The sequence below is a fragment of the Piliocolobus tephrosceles genome, chromosome 5 (assembly GCF_002776525.5).
Source record: "Piliocolobus tephrosceles isolate RC106 chromosome 5, ASM277652v3, whole genome shotgun sequence".
Lineage (NCBI taxonomy): Eukaryota > Metazoa > Chordata > Mammalia > Primates > Cercopithecidae > Piliocolobus > Piliocolobus tephrosceles.
In genome coordinates, this window is record NC_045438.1 from 5,762,378 (window position 1) to 5,778,672 (window position 16,295).

At 40.8% G+C, this 16,295-nt stretch overlaps 1 protein-coding gene across 5 annotated transcripts in view; it reads right to left on the minus strand.

Moving 5' to 3' along the window:
- Positions 1–8,092: 8,092 nt before the first annotated feature.
- CALHM4 (calcium homeostasis modulator family member 4) overlaps positions 8,093–16,295 on the minus strand; it is a 34,317-nt gene continuing 26,114 nt past the window's right edge. For 2 of the 5 annotated variants that reach the window (XM_023218976.2, XM_023218977.2), the window contains exon 3: positions 8,093–11,377. In XM_023218976.2, the coding sequence (XP_023074744.1) occupies positions 10,991–11,377 (387 nt within the window). In that variant the 3' untranslated portion in view covers positions 8,093–10,990. Of the gene's footprint in view, positions 11,378–15,443; positions 16,002–16,295 lie in introns of those variants that run through there. The other 3 variants (XM_023218975.2, XR_002733072.2, XM_023218974.1) reach the window with 3 other exon arrangements.

Sequence of the window (16,295 nt, forward strand, 5' to 3'; positions counted from 1 at the left end):
TGATATGGTTTGGCCGTGTCCCCACCCAAATGTCATCTTGAATTGTAGTTCCCATAATCCCCATGTGTCATGGGAGGGACCAGGTGGAGATAATTGAATCACGGGGCCGATTTTTCCCATCCTGTCCTTGTGATAGTGAGTTCTTATGAGATCTGATGGTTTCAAAAGGGGCTTCCTTCTTCGCTGGGCACTCGGTCTTCTTCCTGCAGCCATGTCAAAAAAAAGGATATGTTTGCTTCCTCTTCTGCCTTGATTGTTAGTTTCCTGAGGCCTTCTCACCCATGCAGAACTATGAGTCAATTAAAACTCTTTCCTTTACAAATTACCCAGTCTCAGTTATTTCTTCATAGCAGAGCGTGAGAACTGACTATTATAGCCATCATAGGATCTGGAACCAGAAGTAATAAACCCAGCCTTAGTCATTTGCAAGATACATAAGCTTATAAGATAATTCAGATGACATGAAATAATGATCAGCATGTTTTGTAAACTCCATATCAACATTATTTACTGATAATTAAATTCATATATCATCTTATAAAGCATTGCTATTCTCTGTTCATCTTTATTGCTAATGAAGTATGTCCCTTAGAGATTCATCTTATTTGTATTCTTAGTTTCTTCTGCAGGTAATGCAAATTAGTAGTTGCTATTTACTAATACTATCAGCCTTTAAAAATTATTTTGATATTTATTTTTACTTTTCTGTACCTGTGAGTTTTCTAGGCAATCATACTGTCAGAAGCTCAGTGTTGAGAATTCCCTATTTCATGCTTAATTTTAATTATTAAACAGTTCATGTGGCTAATGTTTCATTTACTCAGGTATCTCAAAGACTTTACCAGTCACAAGCACAAAAAGCCATATAAAATTTTAGTTTTGTGTACTCTGAATAGATATCTCTTCAAGGGTAGTGAATCTTAGTAATACTTTCCAGCCTAACTCAGTTCCCTGGCCTACAATCTACTCTGAGTCAACACAGAAGCCAGAGTGGTTCTGTTACAATGTAAACCAGTCCATATCACTCCTTTGCTCATAACTGCCCCATCCTCATCTCAGATTAAAACTGTGTATTTATAATATAGGTCCTAGAATCTGGCTTCCTGATCCTCATCCTCACAGCTCTTCTTTCTGTGTCTTAGTCCATTTTGTGGACTAAGCTTATAACAGAATACCCGAAACTGGGTAATTTTATTTCTTACAGTTCTGGAGTATTGGAATTCCAAGGTCAAGGGGGACATTTGGTGGGACCTTCTTGCATGTGGGGACTCTGCAGAGTACTGAGGTAGCACAGACCATCACATGGCGAGGAGGCTGAGTGTGCTCACTCAGGTCTCTCTTCTATTCCATTACTCCAGCCATACTAGCCTCTTTGCTGTTCCTCAAGCATGCAAGGCAGGATTTCCTCCTAAGGTCTTTGTACTTGCTGTTCCCTCTGTCTGGAATGCTGTTCCTCCCATACCCATATGTGTCAGCCCCTCACTTCCTTCAAGTCTTTCCTCAAAGGTCACCTTCTCAATGGGGTTACCCCCACTAGACCACCCTACTTAAAATTACAACCACTCCTAGCACTACCTATCCTCTTTAACTCATTTTATTTTTCCCATGCTACTTTAAAATGACACTATTTATTATGTTTATACTCTTTCTCCCTCTAGTAGAATGTGAGTTCCATGAGGGTAGAAATTTTGTTTACTGTTGTATGTTGGCACGTAAGGCAGTACCTAAGCAGACTAGGCACTCAGAAAATATTAACTCTCTGAGTGAATGAATTAATCCAAAAGAGTGGTAATATGGTACAGTTCTAAAAACACTGGACCGGGGGATTGTAAGGCTAGGTTACAGGTCTTTACAATGAATTTGTCATATAAATTTGGGTAAGAAACAATCTCTCTGGATCTAAGAGCTTCCCCATCTATAAAACGAGGGAGTTGGGTAAAATGATCTATGAGATTCCTTCCAGATGTAAGAGCGTATGATTCCTCAAGATCATGTTTATATTGCAGTCAATTTTGTGTAGACTTCAAAGTTAGCAGTTAACTTCTCTGACCCAAGGTGCCTTGGCTAAAGGAGTAGTGGTATGGTTTGGCTCTGAATCCCCACCCAATTCTCATCTTGAAATGTAATCCCCATGTGTCAGAGGAGGGGCCTGGTGGGAGGTGATTGAATCATGGGAGTGAACATCCCCTTACTGTTCTCGTGATAGTGAGTTCTAGTGAAATCTGATGGATTACAAGTGTGGCGGTTCCCCCGCCCCTCACCACTCTCTCTTTCACCACCGTGTAATACGTGCCTTGCTTCCCCTTTGCCTTCCGCCATGATTGTGAGTTTCCTGAAGCCTCCCAAGCCATGCGGAACTGTGAGTCAATTGAACCTACTTATGAATTTCCAAGTCTCAGGTAGTTTTTTTTATAGCAGTGTGAAAATGAATTCATACAAGTAGTATTTATGCATGGAGTTGTTTTTCTCCTAACAGCCTTGATGCTAATGTTCTGGAACCATATAACATATAGGGGCCTCAATTCTGGGTAACAACAAAGCAGGGACAACGCGAGGTGTAAGTGAGCTACACTTCCAGCATTGCCTCACATGTAAGAACAAAGTATAAGGTGGGAAGACAAAAAATAAAGTTTGTACGTGTTCCTTTCCTCCTACCCTAGTAATAACCATTTTGATGTACTTTGACTTTCCCCCTCTTCCTCTTTTCCTCTCCCTCTTCACCACTCTCCACAAACCCCCTACCTTTGCTTTGGATGTGAAAAGGATTCAGACATGGGGAGAAGAAAACAAAGGAGCAAAAGAGATAGAAGATAGGGTTAGTGAAATGAAATATAAATGACTTTAAATGTATAGAAAAAACATGAGAATTAAAATGAAAAATTTAAATATAAGTCATCAATTCTCTGGCTTCCTTTGAGAAAATACAGTGAAGGGTTGAGTTGGGGTTACCCCTAAGGTATGTAGTGTCCTGGTGGCAAAATTTTTTTGTAGAGTCCCTGTCTCTATAAACAATCTTATATAATTGTATTTAAAAATATATTTTTAAAACTCATGGGCCCTTGTAAGATATAATGACTTATTGATGAAGATTTGGAATAAATAATAGAGGATTACTGATGGCAGCGTGAGGTAGACAGGTTCCTAGGTGGGAAGGGGCAGGTCCCCAGTGAAACTCCATCTTCAAGCCAGGGACAGCCTGAAGCCTAGAGGCCGGGCTATCAGTTCCAAGTGAAGTCCCTAATCTGGAGTGAGATTTTCCTTGATACCTTTGGACCAATTAAGTGGTGCTTTTTCTCGGCCCACCCATGGACCGATCAGCATGCACTTCCTGCATTCTGAGGCCATAAAAGCCGCTGGACTCAGACCAGCTTAGACACTCATGGCTACTACCTGCCTGCGGATGGTAGCCACACACTTTGGGTGTCCTCTGTCACTCAATAAAGCTCTTCTCTGCCTTGCTCACCCTCCAGTTTTCTGCATAACCTCATTCTTTCTGGAAGAAGGACAAGAACGCAGGACCTGCTGAATAGCGGGAGCGAAAGGAGCTGTAACACTTTTCTGGTCCTTGCTGAACTGCAGTCGGGAGCTAAAGGGGCTGTGACATGTTCCTGGCCTGCTTGCCGAGCTGTGGGCGGTGATACGCTCCCAGACTGCAGAAATGAAGAGGGGCAACCCTTCCGGGGGCCGAGATCTTGGGATTCCCCAAGTCAGAGCTTTAACACTATAGTCCTCCCACCTTCTGCTAGGGCTGGGCGGCTGCCCCACATGACGGGAAGCAGCCACAGGGCCGGGCCAGAGCGGGGTGGTGAGACTGAAAGACCTGTAACACAAACGGGCTGAAACACACTCCGTCAAAACATGCCCCCTATCCCCGCTACCCACACTGCAGGTGACAAGAGGGAGAGAAGAGCTGTGGCCATTCTGGAAGCCCAGACCTCGGGGCTCCCTGAGCCAGCGCTGTGACACATTGTAACACCCTCTTTGGAGCTCTGTGGTTCCTGGAATCTCTGCGTTTTTGGGTGCCACCGCATTCGACTCATCCAGACACTGGTTTCCACAGTGGAAGCTGCGGTATGTCTGGTCCAGCCACAGTCTCGCATGGCGACGGTGCCAGGAGCTACCCGCCCTGCTGCAGCAGCTGGCATGCTTGCTGTGTACAGTGGCTGAACACTGTACTTGCTCACTCACATACCCTTTGCCGCTCCGCACCTGTTTCCCTCTGGGCAGGCATAGGATCTGGGCCGGTAGCACAAGCAAGCACGGCCTGCTGGGCCAAGTGCGCTGAAAGAGCCCAGCAGGAACAAGCAAAACTCAAGTAGAGGTACCACCGGCCACAGAGGTATCCAGCTGGTAAAGCAGCACCTGAAGGATCCAGTGACAATGCATTTCTTTTTGTTTAATCTGTTTGTGTGAAGATTCTCCATGGTGTCCAGGCACCATCTTTTCCTATTCAGGAAGAAAAGCCATCTCTTCATGTTCTTTATTGTCAAAAGCACTGCTGTCTAATTTCATATCTCTCACCATGATTTAGAAGAAAAAAAAAAGCAGTGCTGCTACACACAATCCCATGGCTAATTGTCATTTCTAGCAAAACAAAATCGTTCTTCTTGCCTCTGCAGTATTTTGTACACCTTATTTTGTAATGCTGGTCACATCATTACTCATTAAGTTGCGTCATTCATCCTGCTGCTCCCGAATACTGGCTTCCAAAGTCTTTCTCAAAATATGTTCTTTATTGATGACCACAAATGGAAATTTTACCCCAAGTATGCAGGAAAATGGGAATGGTTATTTTCTAGTCAGTTAAATTTACTACACATCTTCCAACTATGTCTTTTCTTGAATGGCTTAGGCCATAATCACTACATTCCTAAAACAGTGTCTCTTAATATTGCTGCACCCCACCTTCTACACTTGGCCACCAAGGGGGAAGATGGGAGAAGGTCCTAGGGGTGGTGCCAGATAAATGGTTCCATTCCAGTGCAGGGAATGTCCTTGACCAACCCAAGAAACACAGATTCACCACACTGATCTGAAGTCAGAAAGGACGGCAATCTGTAAGAGCCCTCAAAGCCATCAGAGCACTGGTAGTAGACACACCACCCCAGAGGATGGCCTGATCCGCGGCACACAGTGGAGACCACCCTGGGCCCAGTGCAGCAGCACACCAAGGAAAGGACCTGCTGCTGCCACCACCTCACTGGCTCTAGGGCTGCAGGTGGGAGTTGGCACTTTCAGCTAGAACACCCCTGGCATGCCACACTGTGGGAAGAGGGTCGCAGAGTGCAGGGATGTGGGGAAGGGAAGAAACGGGTCCCTGCAGTCTGGTCTGGCTCAGGGCACCCCATGCCAGTGAGCCCCAGACAATTTCCCAGAAGGAGCTCAAAACATCAGGCTCCCCGATGGCAGGCAGTACTGAATTGCCTATTAAATTATTATTCTAGCTCTGCCGGTAGTAACTTGGATGAATTTTGCTTTTTGCATTATCTTCCCCATGAAATATAAACCTGTCTCACAGGACAGCATAGGATCTATTAAATCATCATTGGACTAAAGATGCTTATTTTGTAGGCAGCTTTTCCAAATTCAAGTTATTTCAACATGAAAGAATGATGGCAGGTATAAACTTATCAATAATAGATGACCTATTATTGATTTATGAAATTTGTGAAATCAAAACACCATGTAGATCCAGAGATTGATTGATTGTGCTTTGGCATTTGCTTTCTCACATTTCAAATGCCAACATATGTCTACATTATGAAATAATTTATAGTAAATAGTTCTGTTGATGCCGCTAACTGGCAACTACAGAAGGAAAATATATTTAAATGTTTATTTGCAGCTTAAGGTAAAACATCTATAAATGCATATAAAGTTTATATTCAGCTCTTTCTGCACTTTAGCACACTTTAAAATATTAGAGCACATTGAATTGTATTCATAAAATATTATATTATAGATACATTTGTTTTCCAGGAGCAATAGTTTTGCCCAAGGCAGAATGTCAGCACATATAGAATCAGTGTACTTGTGTTAGAAATGACCTAGAGGTCTTCATCCAGGGAGTCTCATTCAACAGCCTTGTGGGTTCATAAGCTCCTGAAGTGTATTGGTTTGTATATTAGCTTCCTATTGCCACTGTAACAAATTACGACAAATTTAGTGGTTTAAAACACTGCAGATGTATTATTTTATAGTTCTGTAACTAAAAGAACAGTATGTAGTTACTACTCTTCTGGCACAGGTCAGACACAGATCTCAGCGGGCTAAAAGCAAGGTGTCAGCAGAGCTGTGTTCCTTCCGGAGGCTCTTGGAGAGAGTCCATGTCCTGGATTTTTCCAGTTTCTAGGGACTGCCCACATTCCTTAGCTCATGACCCCCTTATCTTCAAAGCCAGCAATGGCTGATTGAGTCTTTCTCAGGCTGCATAACTCTGACACTTTTTGACACTCCTTTTCTGTTGTCACTTTGCCTTCTCTCTGACTCGGATTCCTCCTGCAACCCTTTTATAAGCACCCTCGTGATTACATTGGGCCCACATAGATAATCCAGGATTGTATCTCCACATCTCAAAATCCTTACCTTGATCCATCTGCAAAGTCTCTTTTGCCATATTGAGTCACATTCACAGGTTCCAGGGATATGGACATCCTCAGGGAGCCATTATTTAGCCTACGACAGTATTGAGAACTCTGAGGTATGTGAGCTGGTGTCTGTGTGTAGGCACTGGATATGTCCTCAAAAAAGCTTCCCCAGAATGGCTCTTCAAAGGGGTCTGTGATTCAAAATGGTTTAATCAACCACCTTTGCAATTTAATCACCCTCTCCTTTGTCGTGGAGGGGAAAATTGAAGTCCCAGAGAGACTGACTTGTGCAAGACAACATAAATGATAGGAGATGGTGTTTTCCTGATCCCTGTTTTGACACTGCATAACAATGGCCTACCCAAAATCAAGGGACAGATGACAGTAGTGCCATGCCCATGCCATGCATGAGAAAGAGAACACCTGAGACTCCAGAGCAGGTGTGTGGTTAGTCTGCAACTAATAGAATCGGTGCCACAGGCTGTTGGGGAGATTGGGTCCAATGTGATGTCCCAGTGAGAGTGGACAGGTGACTTTGCTAAGAAGCATAGTGCCTTGAAAGTGGGCCCTGATGTATGCAGGTATGATTTAGGTGGAAAGAGAGCGGCTTATGTGATATGGCAACACACAGTCAGAGCCCCGGATGTTTCAGTTATTCATTGACGGAAGTATTAGGATTATCCTCCTGACACCTACAAGGCCTTGGAAGATTGATAACATACCTCATTGCTGTATTCCAGCACAGTGCTGCAGAGTGCAGGATCCAGGGCTGGATTCTGGTTTCAACTCTTACGTGACCCTTGGCACATTGCTTAATTTCTCTGTATCTCAATTACTTCTCTGAATCTTAATTACTCAATGAATTAATAAAGAATTAATGTTATTTAATGTCATTTCAGCAACTTACTGTCAATAGGTGACTATTTGTGACTGTGTGGAAAGGTGTAACTAGGATAATTTGTTGAAAGTAACTGGCATACAGTGGGCACTACATATTATTTTTACTGCTACCGCCATCACCACAAATGGGCGCAGACACCTGTTTTGACCACTAGGTGGCAGCAGAGGAAACCATATTTGAAATTCATGCGTTTTGTTTTGTTCCTGAAGTTCCGGTATACTGAAATTACAGAAGCTTAATCATATTTGGTTGTTAGTACAGAAAAATAATTCAGGTCAGGAGTAATACAGTTTGCCTCTCTGTATTCATTGCTCTTCGGTCCAGACATCACATTTATGGATTTACGCCCCCCAGCTTAAGAAGCCGGTTGTGTAGCTGTCTATGCTCCTCAGCCTGCCAGTATCTGTTCTTTATTGACTGGTACTAATTTTCCATGGACTCCATTTGGAAGTTAAAGTTGTATCTCCACACCTTATGTTTTCGAGAAAGCAAAGACCTACCTAGTCTTGCATTCAGAAGGCCTTTGGTTGGCCACGATACTTCAAACTTTTATAGGATTAATGTGATTTCCCTTTGTGCTACAAACCAAATGCAAGAAAACAGCTAGTAAAATCTCACTGTTGTTTATTACAATCAAATAGAATTTGTACAAAAAATGAATGGAAGACTGAGAACAGAGAAAAGAGACACAGAGAAGGACAGAGTATAAATTAGGTTCTACAATTCAGCTTTGGAAAACAAAGAAAGTTGAGTAAAACACATCTACACATGGGTTTGTATTTGTCTCCTGGGAAGGAGGCAACTTAGGTCATGGTGGCACTGTGGAGGAGCTAATGAAATTAAGAAAGGAGCAGGTTTATATATGTCAAGCTCCAGGGTTTGATGTGGTAGCCAAAGGCATTTGGTAGCAAAATATAAAGTAGTATTAGCACATAATTACTTTAATTGTATGTTTTATAATTACATAAATCCATTAAGCATAAAGGGGAAGGAGTACCATGTTCATAATGAAAAAGTTTTATTTAACTAGCTGTGGAACAAAAAATGCTATAGACCATAGCCCCCCCCAAAAAAAAAAAACTAAAAATTCAATTTATGTGATCTGACATAGATAATGTACTGTATGATGAAATCCCAGGGGTGTGTACTACCTTTTAAGTGTTCACATAGATGCTATAAATCACTCTGAAGCCATGTAGAAGAGCCAACGAATACTTAGAATCCTTTGCCAGAAAGTTACAGGAGAAGATCATGATTAACTGGCTCAAAATATAAAATTTTTACATCATGCACTAAAAGAGTTTGATGTAGAAAGGGCTTCAGAAGCTAGTGGAAATAGTTTCCTGGTATTAGGGTATAAACAACTATTAATCTTCTTTCTGATGATGTAATGCTATAACTTCAAATATTCTTTGATTTTGTTGTTAACCGAAAATCTTATTGAAGAGTCTTTACTGTGGTATAGTTCCTGACAACTAATAAATTAATTCTAAGCGTGGTTGAAAGTGTCCATTTAACTAGTATGTTCCAATACAGAGGGATATAAAAAATTATCAGGTATATAGAAACAGAATTTTAGAACTGGAGCATTAGAACTGGAGCAGACCTTAGGGAACAAAATGGAAGTGACATTCCATATTTACACAGCTCATTTGTATCAGAGTGAAACTACAACCCTAGTTGCCTTCCACAATGTACTTCTATTTGTATTTTTAACATCCTTCGTGTAATGTCATATCACTACTGGGTGTAAAGTTAGTTGACAAACTGGAATGGCTTTCCTTGATGACTTGAAAAGAGTCAGTACATTAACATTCTTTTAAAAGTGGAATGCCAGTAAATGTCTTCAGAGAAAGCTCAGATTCAGAGTTGGGGATATTTTCCTTCCAGGAGAAGTAACCTGGGTCTACTACCATTTCAGAACGCTGTATGCATGTTGACCTGTATATATATAAACATAAACATAAAAATCATACTTGGTGTAAAAGAGACCTTAAGCACTTATTTAGTTCAGTTATTTTCTTCCAAGAGGTAAAACATTATCATCCCTTTTTACTGAATAGATAAAAAAAAATCCAGACCCCAGGGAGAGGGACTGATTTTTTCCTAGGTCAGATGACAGATGAGTAATGGTGAGGGCAGGACAGTTCTCCCAGCAAAGAACTACAATATGCAGTCTCTTGTTGGAGTACAGAACAAAACCTGAAAACATTTCAATTTCTTTAAAAATCATTTTCGGCTTCTTCTTCCAGAACTTTATACAAAATAGAACCTTCCGTAATTGTGTAAAAGTAGATTACCAAGTAATTGATTGCATTTTAGATAGTATAGTCAGGTTCCTTGGTCTCCTTGAAAGTGAATCTTGAAAACTGGATTGACTATTGGCAGTTGGTCCACTGTCCAGTAAGTATTGTTTTGACTAAAGAAATAAATAGAAGCCCTCAGCCTCAGATAGCTTATTTTTGCTAATGAGCAAGTTGCTCCAGTGAATGTAGCAAAAATCAGGCACGAGTCACTATATATCACAGAAATAATCTAGGTAAATTAGCAAATTGTCCAGATACTGTAGGCTGCATTTAGTAAAGCCAGGCAGAGCAATGTCAGGCAGAAATTATTCTCTTTTGGAGTTACAGATAATGGATATACAAGTACAGATTGCAGTTTTGGTTTCACAAATGGATTTGGAGGGCAAAGGTGCAATTTGGTAATGAAAAGGTACAAATGGTGTCTCTGTAGTAGAGCACAGTGGAGAAGCTTTCTAGAAGAAACATCGTATGTAGTGGCCATAAAAATGCTCCTAGTATGGAGGTGCTACAAATAACACGATACTAATAATGATACAATAATATATCATTGTCCCCAGGTTGTAGTAGGATAACTCAAGACCTTCCTGCATGGGCTTCTCCCTCACATGTTACCGGATTAGAAAGGGGTTTCTGTCCTGCTTCCCAAAAGGTCAGATATTTAGGTCTGAAGAAAGAGGGGGAGGCTGCGAAAAGTTCTGGATATTATATAAAGGTAGAAACTGATAAAACCAGAAAATGGAGGCAGGAAAAACAGTGATAGAAGACATGGAATGCAAAAGAAAGAGAGAGGAAGTAACATTTATTAGCATCTATTTTGATGAAAGACACTGTGCTGAACATTTTGTATTCTCATGTTTAATTCTCATAATAACTCTAGGAGGTAGCTACAATGTGCAGATGACAGAATAGCACGCAGAAATATTCATTTTCATACAGCTACTAAGTAACACAACTCAGATGCAAATTTCCACGTGACTTCATATTCCACTCTAGGCATTACCAGACCATTGGCAAAGTTTCAAAAGGAGAGATTGGCACAATCATCTAATAAATTGATTTTAGAAATAATATTTGAGATGGACTTACGTAAACAAATATCAGAAGAGAAAGAAAAAGATGAAGAGATTACATTGAAAGACCCTGATCATAAAAGCCAAGTATCTACTAAGCAACGTGACTCAAGAAAGGTGCTGTAATCAAGGTTTTAATTCAATACCTCTTGATCTGTCTTCCTCGTTATCCTCATCCACCCTATTTCCAAGGGAGCTATAGTGGCCTCGCAAGTCATCACCCATGCATAAAAGAGTGGGTACTGAAATATCTTTCCAGTCCTGACAAGAAGGAATACGGATGTGTTTGACATCTTCACTCCCGGGAACGAAGCCAAATAGCTGCTTTATGCGGTGCATGATGAGGAGCCGAGAGTGCTGCTCTGCTGCTTGTTCAAAGAGTTCTCTCTCATTCTGGAGGTGGCTGGTCCAGTAGCAATGTTGCAGAGAGGTGAGGGGAGAGCAGCACCTTGCCACACAGCAGGAGACTAAGACAGCAATGGTTGCCAAGGTGATCAAAATCCAACCCAGCATCTTCACATCATTATTAGAAAGAAAAACAGGAAGTATCAATACATCAAATATTCAAGCAACAGCCATAGGAGGAGGGATTCCTACAAACCTAAGAACTAAAATATGGGCATAAAATTTGCTTTTCCCATCTTTAATATATCAACAACGTTTTAATGATATGATTTGGAAATAGATCTGATGGAGGGCATAGGCCCAGCCATTTCAATTAGATTTTTGAGTTACAAGGAAATTTGACTAGTTAACTTGGAATGGATTCTAAATACTGTCCTTGAAGTGACAGATGCTATAACCCACCAATTAACCTTACATATGATATACACCTTGCTTTGCTTTTAGTTCAACCTTACTTCTCAACTCTCAGGTACAGGCCTATGCATTCGTTGAGTGTTTAATAAATATTTGATAATGATGGTGACGAAAATGATACGATACATAATAATAGTAACCTTCTAAGGCATCTTCAGTGATGTACCAACAGGTGTTCATTGATATTTCTTCCTGAGTTGCTCGTTCCTCTTTTGCAGCTAAAAAGCAAGTCAGTGAACAGACTCATGTATCTAAATGTATTCTAAATAGCATAGCTGGCTGGGTATGGTGGCTCATACTTGTAATCTCAGCACTTTGGGAGTTCAGGCAGGTAGATCACTTGAGGCCAGGAGCTCGAGACCAGCCTGGCCAACATGGTGAAACCCTATCTCTACTAAAAATACAAAAATTAGTCGGGCATGGTGGCACATGCCTGTAATTCCAGGCACTCAGGAGGCTGAGGCATGCGAACTGCTTGAACCCAGAAGGCAGAGGTTGCACTGAACCCAGATCATGCCATAAAAATGCTCTGGTGACACAGAGAGACTCCATCTCAAAAAAAAAGACAAAAAAAAAAAAAAATAGCATAGTCACTGTGCCATGTAGTACATTATTGTTTTCCTTTTCATTTCCCTTGTCCTCAAATAATCATTTGCTGACCAGTTTCATTATGTGTCTTTGAAACATACTTTAAAAGGAAAATGAACTAGTTTTTGAGACTATATCGTGTTGGCTTTTAAAGATGGACTCAAATGGCTGTTTTTTATTCTTAGAATCTTTTTTTTTCTTTTCATTTTACTGTTTTCAATATTTTGCACTTCTTATGTTAAATGAGAGAGGTAAGTTCCACATATTTGGGGATGGTAGCAGTACGCAGTCCCAGTTCGGGTACTGAAGGCCTCTTCTGCATCTTGTGATTTATCAACAGGCCTGGAGCTTCCAGTGTGTGTGCAGTGGGATAGTTGTACTCTATGGAGGTGATATTTATTACCATTTAACTAAACAGAGGCCAGCATGGCAGAGGAAGAGCCATCCCAGATGCCCATTAATCTATAAACAATCGGCCGGGCGCGGTGGCTCAAGCCTGTAATCCCAGCACTTTGGGAGGCCGAGACGGGCGGATCACGAGGTCAGGAGATCGAGACCATCCTGGCTAACACGGTGAAACCCCGTCTCTACTAAAAATACAAAAACTAGCCGGGCGAGGTGGCGGGCGCCTGTAGTCCCAGCTACTCGGGAGGCTGAGGCAGGAGAATGGCGTAAACCCGGGAGGCGGAGCTTGCAGTGAGCTGAGATCCGGCCACTGCACTCCAGCCTGGGCGACAGAGCGAGACTCCGTCTCAAAAAAAAAAAAAAAAAAAAAAAAATCTATAAACAATCATTTACTGAGCTCCATGTTGACCTTCCCCCATGTGTAATACATATACTTGGTTATGGGGAACTCATATGTGAATAATTAAAGATGCATTCATTTTCTCTATGATTTTTAAGCCTGAAAAGGGAGATAAATGAGCAAGCCAAGAAATATGACACAATGGGATAGTTTTTGATATGAGTAATCAGAGCACCCGAGGAAGCACAATGGAATGAACTCACTTAAGGGAAAGGAGTATCAGGGAATACTTCCCAGAGGAGATAATGCAAAAGCCTAAATTATTTTTTTTTTTTTTTTTTTTTTTTTTTTTTTTGAGACGGAGTCTTGCTCTGTCGCCCAGGCTGGAGCGCAGTGGCCGGATCTCAGCTCACTGCAAGCTCCGCCTCTCGGGTTCAGGCCATTCTCCTGCCTCAGCCTCCCGAGTAGCTGGGACTACAGGCGCCCACCACTTCGCCCGGCTAGTTTTTTGTATTTTTAGTAGAGACGGGGTTTCACCGTGTTAGCCAGGATGGTCTCGATCTCCTGACCTCGTGATCCGCCCGTCTCGGCCTCCCAAAGTGCTGGGATTACAGGCTTGAGCCACCGCGCCCGGCCCCTAAATTATTAAAAAGAAGTTCACCAGATGCAAGAAGGTAAAGAGAGTTCTAAGAAGGTAAAGAAAAAATAGCATGAATAGTTGGCAGAACCTCAAGACATTTGGACTCACATGCTTGTAGGAGCCATGTAAAAGTGGTCAAGGGCAAGATGTTGAAGCCTTGTATGTTATGCCAAGAAATTGGGTTTGTTCTTAGGCTAGTAGAAAATCACTGAAGGGCTTCATATGCGTAGGGAAGGGATCTCATCATTCAATTTGCACTTAGAAAGATATTTTTGGCATATGTCTAGAAGGTAGATTGAAATGGGGTGAAGTTAATGTCAGGAAGATGTTTTAGAATGGGGCATGGGCAAAGAAGATACTTGAATTTAAGGCGATTTTGTGGTCAACTCACAAAAAATCTAACTGAAAAATAACATATATTAATGAAATGTGATTGAAGGTTGAGACAGTCACAGAAGACGGCTTAGTCTTGGGATATCTTGATCTAGTTTATTAGCCCTGAATTATACAAGTTCCGTAAACTTTTTGAGCTTTGATTTACTTATCTGTAAAATGGGGTAGTAATATCCATCTCTCAATATTATCAGGACTAGAATTAAGATATGAAATATTTATACAGTATATGAAAAGTACATCAATAAATGTAAGTTTTGTTGTCACAAAACCAAACAACCTGCTGGCAATGGTACTCAGAACTGTAAAAGTGTCTTTTCACAGAAATTTGTGTATGCATTTAATAACACATTTTATTTTGACTTTAAGAAAATCTTACCAATGTGTATTACAATTTAGCTTTTCTTAAGCAAGAAAATTATTTTAAGTTATATTTTATTGATTTTTTGAATTTTCACATACTTTTACATAGCTCCTCTGTCTGAGCATTAGGGCTAGTATTTTAAAAGTTAAGACACAGCATATCTAATGGTATTTCTAACTTTTTAAAAACTGGGCCATATTGCAATAACTTGATATTCTGTGTCTTGATAGTAGCTTTTCCCAACTAAATAACTTCAGCATTTCTACAATGTAGTAACTCTAAGATTACCAGTGAAAAAATATGTATGCCTTTGCAATAAGTAGTTTTAAAAAGCTATGCTTTTACTATGTGACAGTGGTTTCAAAATGTGTTTTTTCCTCAAATCCCTTGGAGAAATTGATGACTGCCAATGTCACTCTTTCTACTGACAAAATGCACAATAGCACTTTAAAAATTTAACCTATAAATGTAGTAGGGTTCAGGCTTTCTTCCCCCCCCCCCACTTTCTGACATAAACCTATTCATAGACACCAAATTTAGAATCACAACTGGAGTTATTTTTCATTATAATTAAGCTTCCTATAATTTTAGATGAGATAGTAATATATAAGAATGCATATTTAAGAATATATATACAGAAGATGGGATTTACTAATATAGCAATAATATTCATTATAATATCTAAAATCTATTTCTTAATCTAGATTCTAGAAATCATATCAAACACTTCTGATATATTGGTAAATGCATTCCTCACAACAACCCCATGTGGTAGGTGCCATTAATATCCCCATTTTACTCAAGGTTTTGCAGGTTAATAAGTGGCAAAGCAAGACTAAAACTCAGTTCTGCTGACTCCAAAGCCCAACATCCTGACTATGTATATTCGCTCAGTAGAACTCACTTTGATGAACAGTATCTAGTATTGTATTCTATAATCAGAGAATATGAGAAGCAGTAGGAATCTGCAATGTTTCCAGTGACTGTAGTTCTATGGGATAACATAGCAGGGGGAAAAAAATCTACTTACCTGTGACTGGTATCTGTGCAGAAGAGCTATTTCATCTCTTACTAGGATCACATCAGAAGGAGCTGATCTGCAACATGGAAACCCAGCTAGGATCTCTTCTCGTTTGCTGGCACTGACATTATCAAATATTGGGTAATGGTCCACAGATGCAAATTCACTTGCTGCACATTCATAGTACGTGCCTGTCAGCAGGGTCACCGCCAGCCAGGTTAAAGGAGCAACAACTGCCCTCCCAGTGATGCTGAAGAACCTAAGGCAAGCCAGCTTGCACTCTAGGGGGCTGATTCTCCTGTATGGAGGGACACAGCTACAGCAGTATTCACCGGTAATTGTCCACATTTGGCTTCTCAGAGCAAAGCCAGCAATCAGAAGGATCAAGGCAGGAATGACAAGAAAAGCAGAACCATAATAGAAATTTTTTCCAACCTGACAAGGACAGCTGAATGTGGAAGAGGAGAAGAGCTGTTGCCCACCAATAGTCAAGGCTGCAATTAAAGAATTGATAAACATACCATTTCTCTGCAGAGAAGACACAATACTGTTGAGAGTTGGGCACATCGTGGGAAGCTCTTACACAAATCAACTTGTGGCCCTTTCTGATTATTATACTCCACCAGCTATAACTATTTTATGGGACCTTACTGGTTTAACTGGTTGTGTCGAGTGATCCAACATCCTTACATGTTTAAAGGGTTCTAGCATCTTTCCTTGTGTACTTTGAAAACGCTGAGCTCAGATTGATTACAGCTGAAAGAACGCTGAGCTCAGATTGATTACAGCTGAAAGAACGGTGAGCTCAGATTGATTACAGCTGAAAGAACGCTGAGCTCAGATTGATTACAGCTGAAAGAA